This window comes from Oncorhynchus kisutch, linkage group LG20 (genome assembly GCF_002021735.2).
Source record: "Oncorhynchus kisutch isolate 150728-3 linkage group LG20, Okis_V2, whole genome shotgun sequence".
Classification (NCBI taxonomy): Eukaryota; Metazoa; Chordata; class Actinopteri; order Salmoniformes; family Salmonidae; genus Oncorhynchus; species Oncorhynchus kisutch.
The window spans coordinates 45360563-45381553 of record NC_034193.2 but is presented as its reverse complement, the minus strand read 5'-3'; the positions used below and the strand labels follow the sequence as shown (position 1 = coordinate 45381553).

The window sequence follows — 20991 nt, the reverse complement described above, 5'->3', positions numbered from 1 at the left end:
CTCTCTCCATTTTTCTCTATCTATCTCTCTCTCTCTCTCTCCTTTCTCTCTCTCTCTCTCTCTCTCTTTCTCTCTCTCTCTCTCTCTCTCTCTCTCTCTCTCTCTCTCTCTCTCTCTCTCTCTCTCTCTCTCTCTCTCTCTCTCTCTCTCTCTCTCTCTCTCTCTCTCTCTCTCTCTCTCTCTCTCTCTCTCTCTCTCTCTCTCTCTCTCTCTCTCTCTCTCTCTCTCTCTCTCTCTCTCTCTCTCTCTCTCTCTCTCTCTCTCTCTCTCTCTCTCTCTCTCTCTCTCTCTCTCTCTCTCTCTCTCTCTCATATTTCCACTCCCTGTGTATTTTTATATGGCTTTGGACAAACGGAATGTATGGAGAATATAACTTTACCTGAGACTTCCCAACTGACCGTGCATTTTATCTCTCCAGCTGGCCCCAGACGACGCATGGAAGTGTCCCCACTGTAAGCAGCTCCAGCAGGGCATGGTGAAGATGTCCCTGTGGACCCTCCCCGACATCCTCATCCTCCACCTCAAACGCTTCCGACAGGTAACTGGATCCGATCACATGTAGCGGATTGCCATTCTTCCCATGCCTGTCTGTTCTTCCTTAAAGGACCACAATGGAAATAAGCCATTTATTGTGTTAACCTTTGATAGTTGATTAAACGGCAGTACTGGTCTTTTGAAAAATTCAATGAATCAGGTGGGCGAGCGGCGCAACAAGCTGTCCACCCAGGTGCGCTTCCCCCTGGCCGGGTTGGACATGGCCCCCCACGTGGTGAAGAGGTCCCAGAGCATGAGGAACCTGGGGGACCTGGGACCCTGGCCCCCCACATGGAAACAGCCTGAAGGCAGCAGTCATCATATTAGTCACCCAGACATGGCCCTGCCTCCTGACTTCCTCTATGACCTCTATGCAGTGTGTAACCACCATGGTGGGATGCACGGCGGACATTACACAGGTACATTGGTATAGGAGACGTGATGTTGATGAGAGAGGCATACTGACTGGCTGTTGATCGAGAAGTGAGGAGAGAATATTGTTAGTGAGAGAGATGCCTACTGCCAAATAACGATGATTCATAGGACATGCATAACAATACAGTGCCCTCCTCTTCAGTGGTCACATCAACTTACATTACTATACCCAGGACATAAGGATTGTGGTGCAGCCTGTCTCTACAGTCCTGTGTGCGTTTTGCAGCGTACTGCAGGAACTCAGTGGACGGCCAGTGGTACAGCTATGACGACAGCAGTGTGGACCTGGTGCCTGAGGAGGAGGTGTGTACCAGGGGGGCCTACATACTGTTCTACCAGAGGCGTAACGTCATCCCCCCCTGGTCCGCCAGCAGCTCAATCAGAGGTGGGTAGTGTACCACACACACACACACAGGCATGGACACACACACACATCACAGGAGAGAGTTCACTCAGGGTTCCATTCCATTACAGCTGTACTCCGTACACAGATAGTCTTACAAACAACAAGACCATTCAGCCTTTATCCACTAAAGGTTAACTCATAACTGCAGGGTTCACTCATGTCTGCAATGTATGGTGTTCCAAGCACCATTCTCAACTACCTGAACCAGCAAAACCACAATTTTATATTTCTATTGCTGAATGCTATATAGTATATAGGAATTATCTGTGTAGTTTTTCTGTGTTTTCTGTATTGACTGGAATGGAACTGACATGTGTCTTTCTGGTCCAGTGCCCATAGTCACAGAAACGTATCTCTCCCCTCTGTAGGCTCCACCAGTTCCTCCATGTCGGACCACTGGCTGGTCCGTCTGAATGGGGACAGTAAGAGGGGTAGTCTGGTGTCCCGCTCCTCCACCACCTGCCCCTCCTCTGTCCCCGACTCCCCAGAGTCCCCCGTCTTCCTTGATGACCCGCCCAGAGAGGAGGAAGGTGAGGGGCCTGGGAAACATGAGATGCATGGTAAACCAAAGAAAGGTAAAAAAAAAAAAAACATAGGTCTTCATTCCATTGGTGGTGGAAGGGTTCTGGGTGGTGGTGGTGAGTTTTCCCGTTACTACAGTAGGGGAGAGTGGGGTAATGTGACTCCGTCAAGGGAAATATAGTATTCTTTCTAACAAAGATATTTACATACACTGAGTATACTAAACATTAGGAACAGCTTCCTAATCTTGAGTTCCCCCCTTTTGCCCTCAGAACAGCCTCAATTCGTCGGGGCATGGACTCTACAAGGTGTCGAAAGCGTTCCACAGGAACACTGGCCCATGTTGACTCCAATGCTTCCCACAGTTACGTCAAGTTGGCTGGATGTACTTTGGGTGGTGGACCATTCTTGACACACACAGGATACTGTTGAGGCCCTGTTGTTACCTCATATCCCAGCGATAATGCCTTTCATTACACCTGGGAAGAAAACACATACATTTGCTCAACTTACCCCAAGGCAAACATTTCCACTATATTAGCCCACACAGCTACAAGGATGCACTGTCCTGCTAGGTTTAGGACCTCATGTTGAAGCTTATAGAGACCCAAACTGATGTATAGAACAATCTTAAAATGATCTACTTTGGTTTAGACACAAGCATCATAAAAATACACAATACATTAATTTGACTTTGTGAAAATCAATTTTTTTTGGACCTAACTTGCTTTCCACTTTTTCCATGTGGTTTCTTCATTCACAGACTCCAGAAAGGATGACCTTTTCCTAAATATTTGGTCAAATGATTATTGTGTATGGTTTCCTAGAAACAAGGGTGGCTCAACTTACCCCTTTGGGTCAACTTACCCCACTCTCCCCTATTTAAATCACATTGAGCATCTGGAAATTGCTACATCTAATCAATGGTTATTATCATTCCATGTTGCTGAAAATACGCAACACGTGAGCATATGAGTGCATCACCTCTTTAATGTTTAGCTGAACACATTCTACTCTAACTGTGGATGTGCATTTACGTAATCTTTTCCTATACATGCACAGTCCATTCCTAAATACAGTTGAAGTCGGACGTTTACATATACTTAGGTTGGCGTCATTAAAACTCGTTTTTCAACCACTCTACAAATTTCTTGTTAACAAACTATAGTTTTGGCAAGTCGGTTAGGACATCTACTTTGTGCATGACACGTAATTTTTCCAACAATTGTTTACAGGCAGAATATTTCACTTATAATTCACTGTATCACAATTCCAGTGGGTCAGAAGTTTACATTCACTAAGTTGACTGTGCCTTTAAACAGCTTGTGAAATTCCAGAAAAGGATGTCATGGCTTTAGAAGCTTCTGATAGGCTAATTGACATAATTTGAGTCAATTGGAGGGGTACATCTGGATGTATTTCAAGGCCTACCTTCAAACTCAGTGCCTCTTTGCTTGACATCATGAGAAAATCAAAAGAAATCAGCCAAGACCTCAGAAAAACAATTGTAGACCTCCACAAGTCTGGTTCATCCTTGGGAGCAATTTCCATAAGCCTGAAGGTACCAACTGTACAAACAATCGTACTCAAGTATACACACCACGGGACCACGCAGCCGTCATACCGCTCAGGAAGGAGACGCGTTCTGTCTCCTAGAGATGAATGTACTTTGGTGCGAAAAGTGAGAATCAATCCCGAACAACAGCAAAGGACCTTGTGAAGATGCTGGAGGAAACAGGTACAAAAGTATCTATATCCACAGTAAAACAAACTATATCAACATAACCTGAAAGGCTGCTCAGCAAGGAAGAAGCCACTGCTCCAAAACCGCCATAGAAAAGCCAGACTACGGTTTGCAACTGCACATGGGGACAAAGATTGTACTTTTTGGAGAAATGTCCTCTGGTCTGATGAAACAAAAATAGAACTGTTTGGCCATAATGGCCATTGTTATGTTTGGAGGAAAAAGGGGGAGGCTTGCAAGCCAAAGAACACCATCCCAACCATGAAGCACAGGGGTGGCAGCTTCATGTTTGTGGGGGTGCTTTGCTGCAGGAGAGACTGGTGCCCTTCACAAAATAGATGGCATCATGAAGGGGGAAAATATTGTGGATATATTAAAGACATCAGTTAAAGTTAAAGCTTGGTCGCAAATGGGTCTTCCAAATGGACAATGATTGAGGTCAAGCATACTTTGACCCCAAGCATACTTGGATTGCCGACTGTCACTGGAGGCTCTTGACCGTCGCTGGAGGCTATGGACCGCCGACCGTCGCTGGAGGCTCCGGACCGCAGACCATCTAAGGAGGTTCCGGACCGCAGACCGTCTCAGGAGGTTCCGGACCGCAGACCCTCGCTAGAGGCTCCGGATCGCAGACCGTTGCTGGAGGCTCCGGATCGCAGACCGTTGCTGGAGGCTCCGGACCGCAGACCGTCTCAGGAGGTTCCGGACCGCAGACCGTCTAAGGAGGTTCCGGACCGCAGACCGTCTCAGGAGGTTCCGGACCGCAGACTGTCTCAGGAGGTTCCAGACCGCAGACTGTCTCAGGAGGTTCCGGACCGCAGACCGTCTAAGGAGGTTCCGGACCGCAGACCGTCTCAGGAGGTTTTGGACCGCAGACCGTCTCAGGAGGTTCCGGACCGTAGACCGTCTCAGGAGGTTCCGGACCGTAGACCGTCTCAGGAGGTTCCGGACCGCAGACCGTCTAAGGAGGTTCCGGACCGCAGACCATCTCAGGAGGTTTTGGACCGCAGACCGTCTCAGGAGGTTTCGGACCATAGACCGTCTCAGGAGGTATTTTGTCCCACTCCTCTTAAGGTCCGGAGACTGGCTAGACCACTCCAGGACCTTAATGTGCTTCTTCTTGAGCCACTCCTTTGTTGCCTTGGCCGTGTATTTTGGGTCATTGTCATGCTGGAATACTCATCCATGGCCCATTTTCAATGCCCTGGCTGAGGGAAGGAGGTTCTCACCCAAGATTTGACGGTACATGACCCCGTCCATCGTCCCTTTGATACGGTGAAGTTGTCCTGTCCCCTTAGCAGAAAAACACCCCCAAAGCATAATGTTTCCACCTCCACGTTTGAGAGTGGGGATGGTGTTCTTGGGGTCATAGGCAGCATTCCTCCTCCCCCAAACACGGCGGGTTGAGTCGATGCCAAAGAGCTCCATTTTGGTCTCATCTGACAACAACACTTTCACCCAGTTGTCCTCTGAATCATTCAGATGTTCATTGGCAAATTTCAGACGGGCATGTATATGTGCTTTCTTGAGCAGGGGGACCTTGCGGGCGCTGCAGGATTTCATTCCTTCATGGCGTAGTGTGTTACCAATTGTTTTCTTGGTGACTATGGTCCCAGCTGCCTTGAGATCATTGACAAGATCCTCCCATGTAGTTCTGGGCTGATTCCTCACCGTTCTAAGGATCATTGCAACTCCACGAGGTGAGATCTTGCATGGAGCCCCAGGCCGAGGGAGATTGACAGTTCTTTTGTGTTTCTTCCATTTGCGAATAATCGCACCAACTGTTGTCACCTTCTCACCAAGCTGCTTGGCGATGGTCTTGTAGCCCATTACAGCCTTGTGTAGGTCTACAATCTTGTCCCTGACATCCTTGGAGAGCTCTTTGGTCTTGGCCATGGTGGAGAGTTTGGAATCTGATTGATTGATTGCTTCTGTGGATATGTATATTTTATACAGGCAACAAACTGAGATTAGGAGCACTCTCTTTAAGAGTGGGCTCCTATTCTCAGCTCGTTACCTGTATAAAAGACACCTGGGAGCCAGAAATCTTTCTGATTGAGATGGGGTCAAATACTTATTTCCCTCATTAAAATGCAAATCAATTTATAACATTTTTGACATGCGTTTTTCTGGATTTTTTTGTTGTTATTCTGTCTCTCACTGTTCAAATACACCTAACATCAAAATTATAGACTGATCATTTCTCGTTGTCAGTGGGCAAACGTACAAAATCAGCAGGGGATCAATACTTTTTTCTCTCACTGTAAACTTCCGACTTCAACTGTATAATGTTTCCGGGAGAAAAGCTAATATTCATCACTGTGCTTGTTATTTGCAATTTAATAAAAGGGTTTTGAAAATGAAAGTTGGTCTAGCTTTAAATGTCAGAGACACTATGGTAAAGTGTTCTTTTCTCTCTCTCTCTCTCTCTCTTTCACCCCTAGGTGGTTTTGAGACCAGGCCGTTTGTACGGGGAATCCAGGGTCGTAGCGTCAGCATGAGGACCCCCACTAAGAATAAAGAGACACTGAACAAGGTCCTCCCCCTACGCTGGTCGTTCGGCTCCAAGGACCGCCGAAAAACTGCAGCCGAGGCCGCCCCTGCTCCCATCCCCACCCCTGCCCCTGTGGAACTGGTGGAGTACCTAGAGTCTGGAAGAAGACCTCGCTGCACCAAGGAGTCTATAGTCAATTTAATGACGGGCTCTGAGAGCCGGAAGGGTCCTGCCATCAGCTCCCCCAGTGTGGGAAGCAGCCTGAACTGCATGGGACAATCAGAGTCTCCACAGATGCCAGAGGGCCAGAGAAGACCAGTCACAGACAAGACAGGGAGTCTGAGACGAAGTAGCAAAGGGTCCCATCAGCAGCAGAGAGACCAGGGGGACCAGAGAGACCAAGGGGACCAGAGAGACCAGAGGGACGAGGGTAGGATGGGCAGTAGTAGTAGTACTAACACTCTGACCAGGAGGAATACCAAGAAGAGTAAGGAGAAGGACCAGGGAAAGCCCCAAGAGGCCCGGTCTAGGAGGGGGTCTAGTGCAGGCGTCCAGTCCAGCTCCAGCACCCACAGCCTCAAGGACAGAGACTGGGAAGGCACCCTGAGGAGAGGGGCCAAGGGCCTCCAGGGCCCACCACCACGGGACCATCTGGTACCACCCGAGGGAGAAAAGACCAGGAAAGGTGAGAAGGTAGAGGAGGACTCCAAGAGCCACGAGGGGCTGCTGTCTTTCTTCAAGAGCAACTTCAAGAAGAAGGACAAGGAGTCGTCATCTTCTCGCAAGTCCGACTCTGGAAAAGTTGGCGACGTCGGCGGGTCCAGCACCTCTCGGCTGTCCCTGTCCAGTGGAGCCCCAGGAGGGGCCACGAAGATGGGGGAGGGGAAATCCAATGGAGCCCCCCGCAACGGGGGTGCCAATCGTCTCGGAGACGAGCTGCCCAACGGTAAAGCCAGACGCGCCGCTGCCGCCGATATCAAACGCTCTCAGAGCTCATCCAACATCCCCAGCAAGGAGGAGTCTAGCATGCGAAGGACCGCCTCTTTACACCGTAAAGGGCTGTCCCATGACGTGGCTCCGCCCCCTCGCAGCCTCTCAGCCGAGAAGCCCTCCTACGGTACCCTGCAGAAGACTCGCTATAGTACCAACTCACTGGGACGCAAGAGGGCGGTCCCCGAGTCCAGCTTTTAGCTGACACGCACACACCCCCTGACACACACACACCAGGGTTGTTTTCACTAGGCACCAAACAGAACAAAATGGACTGAAACAGGGAGGGATTAGCTTCATTTGTCCAGTAAGAAATGTTTGTTTTTGTTTTCCATTGTAAAACGTTTACTAGATTTTGCTACGGTGACTTTGTGCACTAATCAATCTGACCCTGATCAAAGCAATGGAGCTCAGCTGGAAGGATACACCTGTAGGTACACACAGAAGCACAGGCATGTGTATATAACACAAGGTGGCTCCCTCCGGGGTTGTGGAGGGGTATAGCGTCAGTGAAAGAGCCAGTCACAGGGCCAAGGAGAACATTTAGGAAAGGTGACACATGAAGTATGCCTGCTAACATAAACAAAATGTCATATCAGAATGAATATTTTCTTATTCTAGTTTTGTTTTTATTTATTTTTATTTGTAAAAATGATTGTGACTTAACAAGTGCCTCAGTAACTGATATGCAGATTTAAACCAATGTGTTTGTGGACACCTGGTCATCACCGGAAGCACATGTTGTATTCACACTCACATACACACACACACACACACACACAGGCATGCACACGCACACATTATCTACACTCGTGTCTTAAAATCATAGTAAATGAATGGCATTCATCACTTTATCTTCCTCAGTCGGTTTGTCCAATAGTGGCACCTAAAGGAATGTTATGACAGTGTCATGACAATACGTTTCGTTATTATGTCTGTACGCTCTAGATGATTTGGACCAAAACATTGATTCATTGGAAGTCTACATCAGAGCTTTAATAGGTGATTTCCTCCTAGATTGAACTATGAATGATTTAACTGGTTGTACGTGCTGCTTGCACTGCAAACTGGCTGCTATATAGATTCGCACATTGCAAATGAAGGTTATGATATTGCACTTTCTACAATGCCAATGGTACCGAACTCTCCCTTTCATGCAGTAAGAAAGATTCGATCCCGACAATATAACTTGGCCTACGCAACACGTCCCCCTTTATTCTTAAACTCGTGAAAATATGCAGTTTGACCACCACGATCCATTATTATAAATTCAAGTACATTTTTTATGGAAATTTGACATTTTTAGTACTAAAGTCTGGTTTTATGATTCTAATGAAATGACGGTGTTTTAAATGAATAAAAAATGACCTCAGATTGATCTATTCTTGCTACCGGTAGGTAATTGAACTTACTGATGCTGATACATTGACAGTCTGGTATGTAGGTCTATGTGGTACTGTATTAGAGAGGCAAGCGGTGTCAATTGATTGCATTACTATGCAGTTCTCTATGAAGGATTATGCACTGTAACAGTAAGGTCACTGTAACAGTAAGGTCACTGTAACAGTAAGGTCACTGTAACAGTAAGGTCATTTATTTGAATCATCAGACTGTCCACTACAGTAGACAGTAGATGCACTGGTCCGACCACCCCTGAATGTCACATACATGTTATTTATCAACTGTGATGAGCTCTTTGCCCCCCCCCCCCCCCTTATCCAGTCTTACTTTTCATCCTCTCTCTCTTCACTCCTCCTCATCGATCCGTCTTATCTTCTTTTTTTGTTCATTCTCTGTCATCCATCGTGTCTCTCATCAAGTCTCTTTGGCCACTGACTAAAGGTCACCTCTGCTCCAATCTGCAGAGCTCTCGCCTGGCGTTAACGACAGCGTAGGCGTTTGATTGAAACACCCCTCGCTCTCACTGTGGGTTAAAATTTACGGTGTAATTGGGTCGAGTCTCTACGGTACAATTTCCCTTCTTAAGAGTCGTTAAGGTACCCCGTGGGAAGAGGCTGTAGATACTGGCAGAGTCACGTAATGTCTGAGTCTCTGAGAAGCTTTTTCATTTTTTAAGCTGTTAGTCATCCATTTTCCTCCCTGAAAGCTACAGTATATGTACAGCTACAGTATATGTACAGCTACAGTATATGTACAGCTGCAGTATATGTACAGCTACAGTATATGTACAGCTACAGTATACGTACAGCTACAGTATATGTACAGCTACAGTATATGTACAGCTGCAGTATATGTACAGCTACAGTATACGTACAGCTACAGTATATGTACAGCTACAGTATATGTACAGCTACAGTATATGTAGCTTTCAGTTGATACTTTTAATGGACCCAGCAATGCAACACTTTATCGTAGGGGTGAGAAAGACACTTCAACACCCCACACCAGTTAGTCCATGACACTAATTAACTCATCACACTTAGCGCCTGTCTGTGCCACTCGGGCACAGTTCTAAGCAATAAAGATTGAATGAATGTCTGGTCACATCGTGTCCATGTTTTGCACATAGAATATACTGCTGAAATGTAAGTTGAAGGAAGCATTGTAGGCAGCAATTCAACAGCTTGTCATTGGTACGCCAAGCAGGGATAACAATAAGGTACCAAATCCTAATAGGCAGTTTTCAGCTGATGTCTTTAACAATTTTTTCCTTTGTTAGTATAGCCAGTTTTCACTCACAATAATTAGTGGACCAAGCCAAAGCATTGGTATTATCCTGGAGCAATTTTTTACCATATCAAACTCACCAGTCACTATTGACTCTGTTGGGAAGATGGGGGATCACATCAGATTTATGTTAAATAAATAGTTCACAAATAAATGATACTATTACAATCCTGAATTGTGACGTTTGTTATTTGTCTTTGCAGCTTGAATTCCTGGGGGACAGAGGGGTGTTGAGTTTGAGTTGCTACAGTACTTCCCAGTCAACCGTCTGAAAACGTCACTGTTGCCCGTAGGTCTTTTCTGTGACAGAGCTATGCTTGGTGATAGATAGCATGTCTTATCTATAGACAACATGGTCTCATTAAAATATGTCGAAATAGTGCCATATTAGCCATTGTAGTTATACTCTATGTCACAAAAACGAGCACTTGTATTTAAAATGAAGACTATAAATGAAGGATTTTTTTTCCAATTCTTTTGTGAAATGTGGGATAAAGATGTTTTATATGCAACTTTTCTACATTTTATGAAGGTTTTGTAAATGAATGAATACACATTGCTCTATAATATGTATGTAAAGGGAGACATGATGTAGCATAGCCTTGTGTAAATCGCGGGACTATGAGGTTAAGGCTGATGCACAAGTATAGGCCACAACTGTGGTGTGTACTGTTCTTCTATGCACAAGAGTACGACAAGGTATATGCTATTACTGTAAAACTACAACAAGGGTTTGTATCTGCCTAATATGTCTCTGTAATGATATCCAATTACATTTTTTTTATACTGCAAATAAAACACATTGTTTATCACAATTGGGCTTGTGTGCAGTTATTATGTATTCACTCACTTGGCTGCATGTGTATTGTATATTATAAACGGAGTGGTTCGAGCCCCGAATGTTGATTGGCTGACAGCCGTGGTATATCAGACCGTATACCCCGGGTATGACAAAACATTACTTTTTACTGGTCTAATTACGTTGGCAACCAGTTTATAATGGCAATAATGGCCATAAACAACAACCCCTCAGGCCTTATTACTTAATGTTCTTAATGTTTTGTACACTCAGTGTATAGTATAGTATAGTATACATGGGTATAGTATGGTGCTGGTTCCATTGTTGGAGCTGTCTTCATACTCTTCAAGCGTCTACGTAAAGCACACCTATAAACATCATCTCTCCCACCAAACATGCCAGTATTTCTTTGAAAGGTTCACATTGTTGCACTTCAGCGCTGGGTTCAATTCGAATTGAAGGCATTCAATTCAGGAGGTGATTTAAAAAATATATGAAATGGAAACACTTTTGAAATAAATAGCTTCTACTACTCAGTTTATTGAGAAGTCATTGAAAATAGATGCAATTTTTTTTAAATGAAGTTTACTTTCTGAATTGACTGCCTTCAATTCGAATTGGTCTCTAGTACTTTATACGTCAACAGTGTTAGAGCAAGAGGCTTTTATCTTATTGGTAATAAGATCAGCCTGTTAATCAAAGCTATTTCCCTTCCTGTTTTTTCTTGAAGGGATGTGCTCATTATCCCTATACAGTGCAATACTCTGACTAGAGTCTAACAAGGTGTTGTTTTGGATGCACATAGAGAGTAGGGCTTTTATGGGACATTCTGTCATTCACTTGATCACTATGATGCATCATACGTTCCTCACCCTAATGCCAGTATTTAGGTAAGTCAGACAAGTCAGTTTCACATGGTTGGCAATAATTGCTCAGTAGATGGCACTATTGCAGTTGGTATGGTTGTGTCTAGTGGTTGAGTGCAAATTATACCGTTTGATCATATCGGGTGTAGTTCCAACGTTCATCACATTCTAATTCTGTTTGGAAAAGTAAACCTGCCCTGAGTCATAGATTGAAGGCAATGAGACCAGACAAATTCATATTAGTTTGTCTTAATGTAATTTATGCTTAATGTACATCTTGAGAAATGTAATTTTGTATAAATTAAATTGTGTATATTAACCTTCCATTTGATTTCATACCAGTGAATCATGGGATACATGGTGAGCCGTCAGGTAGAACATTCTACACTCCTTTGCCCTGACACCTGAGGGTGAGTAGAGATGCCGATACAATTAGCTCCTTAGTTCCTATGGAGCAACAGACCAGTCTGGCTCGGAGCCATTTACAGACATGTACAGATGTGACTTGTTATCTTTAGTCACACTGAGACAGAGATCCACAGTGTGTGAACTACAGGAGAAGGGATGAATGAATAGGGTAAAGGTATCCTATGGCGGTCTTCACAAAGATGGCACCCATTTAGACTGAAATTAACAGGCTCTCTCTATTGTAGTCTCATTGATACATCTGATGCATTTAATTTGAATGACTACGTCTGAAAGAACACACGCCATGCCTCCTGCCTTGCATTGACGACATTGAGCGGTTACAGCAAGTTTTATCTGTTTTCTGTGGCAGTGATTTTTGACCAATGTGAGGAGTCGTCCCAAATGGCATCCTATTCCCTATGTAGTGCAGCATAAAGGCAATAGGGTGTAATTCTGGTTAAATGTAGTGCACTATAAAGGGAATAGGGTGTAACTCTGGTTAAATGTAGTACACTATAAAGGGAATAGGGTGTAATTATGGTTAAATGTAGTGCACTATAAAGGGAATAGGGTGTAATTCTGGTTAAACGTAGTGCACTATAAAGGGAATAGGGTGTAATTCTGGTTAAATGTAGTACACTATAAAGGGAATAGGGTGTAATTCTGGTTAAATGTAGTACACTATAAAGGGAATAGGGTGTAATTCTGGTTGAATGTAGTGCACTATAAAGGGAATAGGGTGTAATTTGGGATGCAAACCAGTTTGTTCTTATATGTGATCATGTTGGCTTGATTTATGGCTGCATTCTGGTCTGGAGAGTGGACTGTCAGACTCAGTAGAATGAATGGGATTCAATTAGATAATGACCACTATAAAGAACAAAGATAATAGACACAATGGACAGAACATTACCCTGTTCTTGGAAACGAGAAAGAACAGCATCCTAAGCTTCGCCAATGAGGTGAAGGGACATTGGGTTTGTTTGAGTTGACTTTGTCATTAACTCGCAGTGCTATACTTTCCATATTACCCTCATTCTAAGGGTTTACTTAAAGTTCTTGAGTTCTTGGTAACCTTTGAGATTTTTAAATGAAGAAGGCTCAACTTCAGTCCCTAGGTGGCTAATGTAATAATATAATTACTTCTGATGCCCTTTAATAGCCACTCTTGTTTGTTCAATTAAAAATCAAAGTGGAAAGAATATCAGCCCACTATGGGGCTTTAATGACTATGGAGCTTTAATGACTATGGTGACTATGGAGCTTTAATGACTATGGTGACTATGACGCTTTAATGACTATGGTGACTATGGGGCTTTAATGACTATGGAGCTTTAATGACTATGGTGACTATGGAGCTTTAATGACTATGGTGACTATGGAGCTTTAATGACTATGGTGACTATGGGGCTTTAATGACTATGGAGCTTTAATGACTATGGTGACTATGGAGCTTTAATGACTATGGCGACTATGGGGCTTTAATGACTATGGAGCTTTAATGACTATGGTGACTATGGAGCTTTAATGACTATGGTGACTATGGAGCTTTAATGACTATGGTGACTATGGGGCTTTAATGACTATGGAGCTTTAATGACTATGGAGCTTTAATGACTATGGTGACTATGGAGCTTTAATGACTATGGAGCTTTAATGACTATGGTGACTATGGAGCTTTAATGACTATGGTGACTATGGAGCTTTAATGACTATGGTGACTATGGAGCTTTAATGACTATGGTGACTATGGAGCTTTAATGACTATGGTGACTATGGGACTTTAATGACTATGGAGCTTTAATGACTATGGTGACTATGGAGCTTTAATGACTTTGTAGCTTTAATGACTATGGTGACTATGGAGCTTTAATGACTATGGTGACTATGGAGCTTTAATGACTATGGTGACTATGGAGCTTTAATGACTATGGTGACTATTGAGCTTTAATGACTATGGTGACTATGGAGCTTTAATGACTATTGAGTTTTAAGGGGCGGCAGGGTAGCCTAGTGGTTAGAGCGTTGGACTAGTAACTGGAAGGTTGCAAGGTCAAACCCCTGTGCTGACAAGGTACAAACCCCCAAGCTGACAAGGTACAAATCTGTCGTTCTACCCCTGAACAGGCAGTTAACCCACTCAAACCCACAGTTAACCCACTGTTCCTAGGCCGTCATTGTAAATAAGAATTTGTTCTTAACTGACTTGCCTAGTTAAATACATTTAAAGGACTATGGAGCTTTTCTCTTAATCCAACTCTCAGCGAGCGCCTTCAGGTGATGACGTCATTTAAAGAAAACTTAATAAAAAATCACATGCTGACAGTCATTAGGCCCTATAAGTTAAAGCTATGGCTCTTAATAGAATCAGTACTATTTGTTGTATTTTCAGTTAATCACACACAGAGTCATTTAATACTGAATCATTCCTGGGGCAAGCTGAGACATCAAGTACCGCAATTGATGTTGCAGCTGAATCAGGACATCAGATCTGTGTGACTGTGAGGTACGCTCATCACACAGACACACACCTCCCACCCATGCAGTATTAAACTGACTGACCTGCCATTCTCAGAATCTACACTATAAAAAAGATGATGCCCTCCAGAGAGAGGTCATGTGTGTGTTCTTTCCTGTAGTGTGTCTGCTCTGGGTCAGCTTCTGAAGGCTCCTTTTCTCCAAATGCCAAGCACATTTTCATTTCAGCCCACTAAGGTATAAATAGAACTTTGTTTGATTTCTGAGTATTTTTTAAGGAAATTAATTCCTTGAAGACCCTACTAAATGTTATATATTCATAAACATATTTCCAGTATGAATTCACCGTCTGTTTTATTTTGTCTAGAAACATAAGTACACAGCATTTGTCAATGCAACCCAGAATATATACTCCCTAATTATAACCAGAAACAAACATTATGCTTGGGAAAATTGCATGTGTGTCACGCCCTGACTGTAGAGAGCGTTTTATGTCTCTATTTTGGTTTGGTCAGGGTGTGATTTGGGTGGGCAGTCTATGTTCTATGATTTTCTACGTGTTTGGCCGGGTGTGGTTCTCAATCAGAGGCAGCTGTCTATTATTGTCTCTGATTGAGAACCATACTTAGGTACCCTTTTCCCCCACCTGTTTTGTGGGAAGTTAACTTTGTCTTTGTTCAGGGCACATAGCCCAAAGCTTCACGGTTTGGTTTTTGTTCTTCGTTTTGTCGCCGTCATTTTTTAATAAAGAGAAAATCCAGAACATAGAGCTGGCTCAATACATCCAGGCTGGATGCCCATTCTAGCCTGGCAAATGCGAGGAGCTGGAATAGAGCGCTCCACTTTCGCTGCATCTAACTCCTCCTTAGAATGGTGATACTCCCCCAGCTGTGTCCAGGGTCCTGCTCCATCTAATATCTCCTCCCAGGTCAATTTCCCCATTAAGCGCTGTTCCTCCTTTTCACGCTGCTTGGTCCTGGTTTGTTGGGTTATTCTGTCGTATTGATGAGACCAAGGAGCAGCGTGATATGAATACATTCTTCTTTATTAAACGAAGAACACTAAACAAAATAACAACACGAACGTGAAGCTATACACAGTGGGGCAAAAAAGTATTTAGTCAGCCACCAATTGTGCAAATTCTCCCACTTAAAAAGATGAGAGAGGCCTGTAATTTTCATCATAGGTACACTTCAACTATGACAGACAAAATAAGAAAAGAAAATCCTGAAAATCACACTGTAGGATTTTTTATGAATTTATTTGCAAATTATGGTGGAAAATAAGTATTTGGTCAATAACAAAAGTTTATCTCAATACTTTGTTATATACCCTTTGTTGGCAATGACAGAGGTCAAACGTTTTCTGTAAGTCTTCACAAGGTTTTCATACACTGTTGCTGGTATTTTGGCCCATTCCTCCATGTAGATCTCCTCTAGAGCAGTGATGTTTTGGGGCTGTTGCTGGGCAACACGGACTTTCAACTCCCAATGGAAAATAAAAAATGGATCAATGATGGCTAGAAGACCGGTGACGTCGACCGCCGAGCACCGCCCGAACAAGGAGAGGCATCGACTTCGGCAGAAGTCGTGACAGTATCCTCCCCCCCTTGACACACGGCTCCAGCTGCACGTCGACACTGGCCTCGGGGACGACCCGGAGGACGAGGCCCAGGGAGATCCGGATGGAGAACGTGGAACTCTCGCAGCAGGGAAGGATCTAACACGTCCTCCACCGGAACCCAGCATCTCTCCTCTGGACCATACCCCTCCCAGTCCACGAGGTCCTGAAGGCACCTCGCCCGGCGTCTCGAATCCAGGATGGATCAAACGGAGTACTCTTGGAGGAACCTCCGCAGCTAAGCTTCCTGGAGCGGGCCATCCACCACCGGCCTGAGGAGGGACACATGGAACGAGGGGTTAATGCGGTAATCTGGGGGAAGCTGTAACCTATAACATTCCTTGTTCACTCTCCTCAGGACTTTAAACGGCCCCACAAACTGCGGACCCAGCTTCCGGCTGGGCAGAAGAGGGGCAAGTCTCGGGTCGAGAGCAGGTCTCAGGTCAAGAGCCAAACCCTGTCCCCCGGTGCGAACACAGGGTCTTCACTGCGGTGACGGTCTGCGTCAACTTTCTGTCGCAGCACGGTGCGCTGAAGGTGGACGTGGGCGGTGTCCCATGTTTCCTCCGCGTTCCGGAACCAGTCGTCCACCACAAGAGCCTCGGTCTGACTCTAATGCCAAGTAGCCAGAACCGGCTGATACCCCAATACACACTGAAAGGGAGAAAGGTTAGTGGAGGAGTGGCGGAGCGAGTTCTGGGCCATCTCTGCCCAGGGCACGAACGCCACCCACTCCCCCGGCCCGTCCTGGCAATAAGACCTCAGAAACCTACCCACATCCTGGTTAACTCTCTCCACCTGCCCGTTACTCTCGGGGTGAAAACCTGAGGTAAGGCTGACCAAGACCCACAGACGCTCCATGAACGCCTTCCAGACCTTTGACTTGAACTGGGAACCCCGATCAGACACTATATCCTCAGGCACCCCGTAGTGACGGAAGAAGTATGTAAACAGGGCCTCCGCAGTTTGTAGGGCCGTAGGGAGACCGGGCAAAGGGAGGAGACGACAGGACTTAGAAGAACGATCCACAACGACCAGGATTGTGGTGTTACCCTGTGAAGGTGGAAGATCGGTTAGGAAATTCACCGACAGGTGCGACCACGGCCGTTGTGGAACAGGTAAGGGTTGCAACTTACCTCTGGGCAGGTGTCTAGGAGCAGGAGAAAATTTAAACCCTCATGTCCTTAGCTGAAGTGGGCCACCAGTACTTCCCGCTAAGACAGTGCACCATCCGACCGATCCCAGGATGACCAGAGGAGGGTGATGTGTGGGCCCAATAGATCAGCCGGTCGCGGACAGCAGACAGAACGTACAGACGCCCAGCTGGACACTGAGGGGGAGCGGGCTCTGCACGTGACGCCCGCTCAATGTCCGCATCCAGCTCCCACACTACCGGCGAAAACCAAACAAGAGGCCGGGAGTATGAGAGTGGGATCCATGGGCCGCTCCACTGTGTCATACAGCCGGGACAGTGCGTCTGCCTTAACGTTCTGGGAGCCTGGTCTGTAAGAGAGGGTAAACACAAAACGGGTGAAAAACATGGCCCACCCTGCCTGGCGAAGATTCAGTCTCCTCGACGCCTGGATGTACTCCAGATTTAGTTGTCAGTCCAGATGAGAAAGGGGTGTTTAGCCCCCTCAAGCCAATGTCTCCACGCCTTCAAGGCTTTGACGACAGCCAACAGCTCCCGGTCCCCCACATCATAGTTTCGCTCTGCCGGGCTGAGCTTCTTCGAGAAGAAGGCACAGGGGTGGAGCTTTGGTGGCGTACCCGAGCGCAGAGAGAGCACAGCTCTTATCCCAGCCTCGGACGCGTCCACCTCCACTATGAACGCCAAAGAGGGATCCGGATGGGCCAGCACGGGAGCTGAGGTAAACAGAGCACCGGGCCCCCCTTCAGCAGTGAGGTAATGGGAGCAGCTACCTGACCAAAACCCCAGGATAATCCTCCGGTAATAGTTGGCAAACCCTAAGAATCGCTGCACCTCCTTTTCCGTGGTGGGAGTCGGCCAATTACACACGGCTATATTGCGGTCACTCTCCATCTCTACCCCTGACGTGGAAATGCGATACCCTAGGAAGGAGACGGACTGTCGGATGAACAGGCATTTCTCAGCCTTGACGCACAGGTCATGCTCCAACAGGCGACCAAGCACTCTGCGCACCAGGGACACATGCTCGGCGCGTGTAGCGGAGTATATCAGAATGTCATCGATATACACCACTACACCCTGCCCGTGCAGGTCCCTGAAAATCTTGTCTACAAAGGATTGGAAGACTGATGGAGCATTCATCAACCCGTACGGCATGACGAGGTTCTCATAATGCCCTGAGGTGGTACTAAATGCCGTCTTCCAATCGTCTCCCTCCCGGATACGCACCAAGTTGTACGCAGACCTGAGATCCAGTTTAGTGAAGAAGCGCACCCCGTGCATTAACTCAATCGCCGTGGCGATAAGAGGTAGCGGGTAACTGTACCTCACCGTGATTTGATTGAGACCTCGATAATCAATGCACGGGCGCAGACCTCCATCCTTCTTCTTCACAAAAAAGAAACTCGAGAAGATGGGTGAAATGGAGGGCTGAATGTACCCCTGAAGCAGGGATTCGGAGACATTTGTCTTCATAGCCACCAGCTCCGCCTGCGACAGGCTACACGTGACTCCTGGGAAGTGCAGCGTCTACCAGGAGATCTATTTCACAATCCCCCCGTCGATGGGGTGGTAATTGAGTCGCCTTCTTTTTACAGAAGGCGAGAGCCAAATCGGCATATTCTGGGGGAATGAGCACGTGGAGACCTGGTCTGGACTCTCCACCGTAGTAGCACCAACGGAAACCCCTAAACACCTACTTGAGCACTCTCACGACCAGCCCGTGAGAGCCCTCTGTGGCCAAGAAACAGTGGGGTTATGACAAGCTAACCAGGGTAGGCCCAGCACCACGGGAAACGCAGGAGAGTCAATAAGGATAATACCATTTTTTTTCCATGTGACCCCGCTGCGTCACCATGCCCAAAGGAGCGGTGGCCTCCCTGGTTAACCCTGACCCTAATGGTCGACTATCTAAGGTGTGAATGGGGAAGGGCACATCCATTGGAACAATGGGGCTCCCTAAACTATGAGCTAACGCTCTATCAATGAAATTCCCAGCTGCGCCTGAATCAACGAGCGCCTTATGCTGGGAATGCGGGGAAAATTCAGGAAAAGTGACAGACACAAACATATGTGCAACAGAGGGCTCCGGGTGAGAATGGTGCCGGCTCACCTGGGGTGATGCCAGAGCTCCCTGCCTGCTGACCGATTCCCAGAGGAACCAACCCGGCACCGACCGGCAGTGTGATCTCTGCGGCCACAGATGGTGCACGATCTGGAACCCCCTCCGGTCTCCCTGCGCACCGCCCCTCCTAGCTCCATGGGTATCGGAGATGGGGTGCGGGAGGATGGAACCACCAGACCCCGATCTGGACGTCCGCGAGTAGCCAGCAGGTTGTCCAACGGGATGGACAGGTCCACCAGCTGGTCGAAAGTGAGGGTGGTGTCTCTGCAGGCCAGCTCCTGATGGACGTCCTCGCGCAGACTGCAGCGGTAATGGTCGATCAATGGCCCTGTTGTTCCATCCCGCGACGGCAGGGCCCTGGGCCCTAAACTCCAGGACAAACTCCTGGGCACTCCTCGTCTCCTGGTAGATGGTAGAGGCGCTCACCCGCCACTCTGCCCTCGGGTGGGTGGTTGAAGACTGCCCGGAAACGGCGGGTGAACTCCTCAAAATGGTCCAACGCCGCATCTCCCCCTCTCCACACGGCGTTGGCCCACTCCAGGGCTTTCCCGGTGAGGCACGAGACGAGGGCGGACACCTTCTCATGGTCCAATGGAGCTGGGTGGACCGTGGCCAAATAGAGGTTTAGTTGGAGAAGGAAACCCTGGCAGTTGGCAGCACTCCCATCGTACCACTGTGGCATGAAGAGACGGATCCCACTGGGTTCAGGCGGGAAAGGGTCGCTCAGGATAGACTCCGGTTGTGCTGGTGGAGGCGCTGGAAGAACTTCCTGTCTCTCCCAGCTGTCCATTGTCTGGACAACGCGATCCATGGCAGCGCCCAGATGGTAAAGCATTTCCGCATGCTCCTGGACGTGCTCCTCCAACTCCATGACCGGGGTACCTTCTCCTGCTGACTCCATATTATGGTCAGAGATTCTGTAATGTCGTGTGTGTAGGTGGCAGGGAAGTCAGGGCAGGAGAATTGAACTTGGTATAAATGAAGTAGTTTAATAGCTTTTAACAAAACTCCAAAACCAATACATAATACACAATCATACAAAAAATAAACAATCTCTGACAAGGACATGAGGGGAAACAGAGGGTTAAATACACAACATGTAATGAACGGGATTGAAACCAGGTGTGTAGGAAGACAAGACAAAACCAATGGAAAATAAAAAATGGATCAATGATGGCTAGAAGACTGGTGACGTCGAGCACCGCCCGAACAAGGAGAGGCATCGACTTTGGCAAAAGTCGTGACATATATTTACAACACATCCACACTGATTGGTCATACATGATGACTTCTTAGACAATATAATAAACTATATATAAATGTATAAATGTACAGTATGATAAAAAGTACCACGCAACATTAAGTGAAGGTGAAACATGCATTTATGATGCAATTGCAGTGTAGGTACTAGGTACTGAACATACTGTACAATATAAGTGGTATGTGAACATTGTACATTGAAATGAAATTGAACACACATTAGTTAGATTGACAAACCAAAACTACAGTAAGGGATTGTGCTAAAACTTGCCTTCCCTGAAGAATTGAAATACAATGACTGACACAATATAAAACTAGTCATAATCATGCTGGTAATTTATGTCTGTGTATGTATTTATTCATTGATCCGTACATTGAGCTATGAACCCTCTTGACTCTCACACTTTTACATTATCCACTGAATATAATTTGCAAATCATTTAAAAATATATATCCTTAAGTTTCAGTACCT

General features: G+C 46.2%; 1 protein-coding gene across 2 annotated transcripts in view; it reads left to right on the top strand.

Moving 5' to 3' along the window:
- Positions 1-10628, top strand: part of LOC109865958 (ubiquitin carboxyl-terminal hydrolase 43) — a 120620-nt gene extending 109992 nt beyond the window's left edge. The window contains exons 12-16 of one of the 2 annotated variants that reach the window (XM_020454473.2): positions 419-538; positions 695-953; positions 1196-1354; positions 1744-1950; positions 6086-10628. In XM_020454473.2, coding sequence (XP_020310062.2) covers positions 419-538; positions 695-953; positions 1196-1354; positions 1744-1950; positions 6086-7326 — 1986 coding nt within the window. In that variant the 3' untranslated portion in view covers positions 7327-10628. The remainder of the gene's footprint in view (positions 1-418; positions 539-694; positions 954-1195; positions 1355-1743; positions 1951-6085) is intronic. The other variant, XM_031799461.1, reaches the window with a different exon arrangement.
- Positions 10629-20991: the final 10363 nt, after the last annotated feature.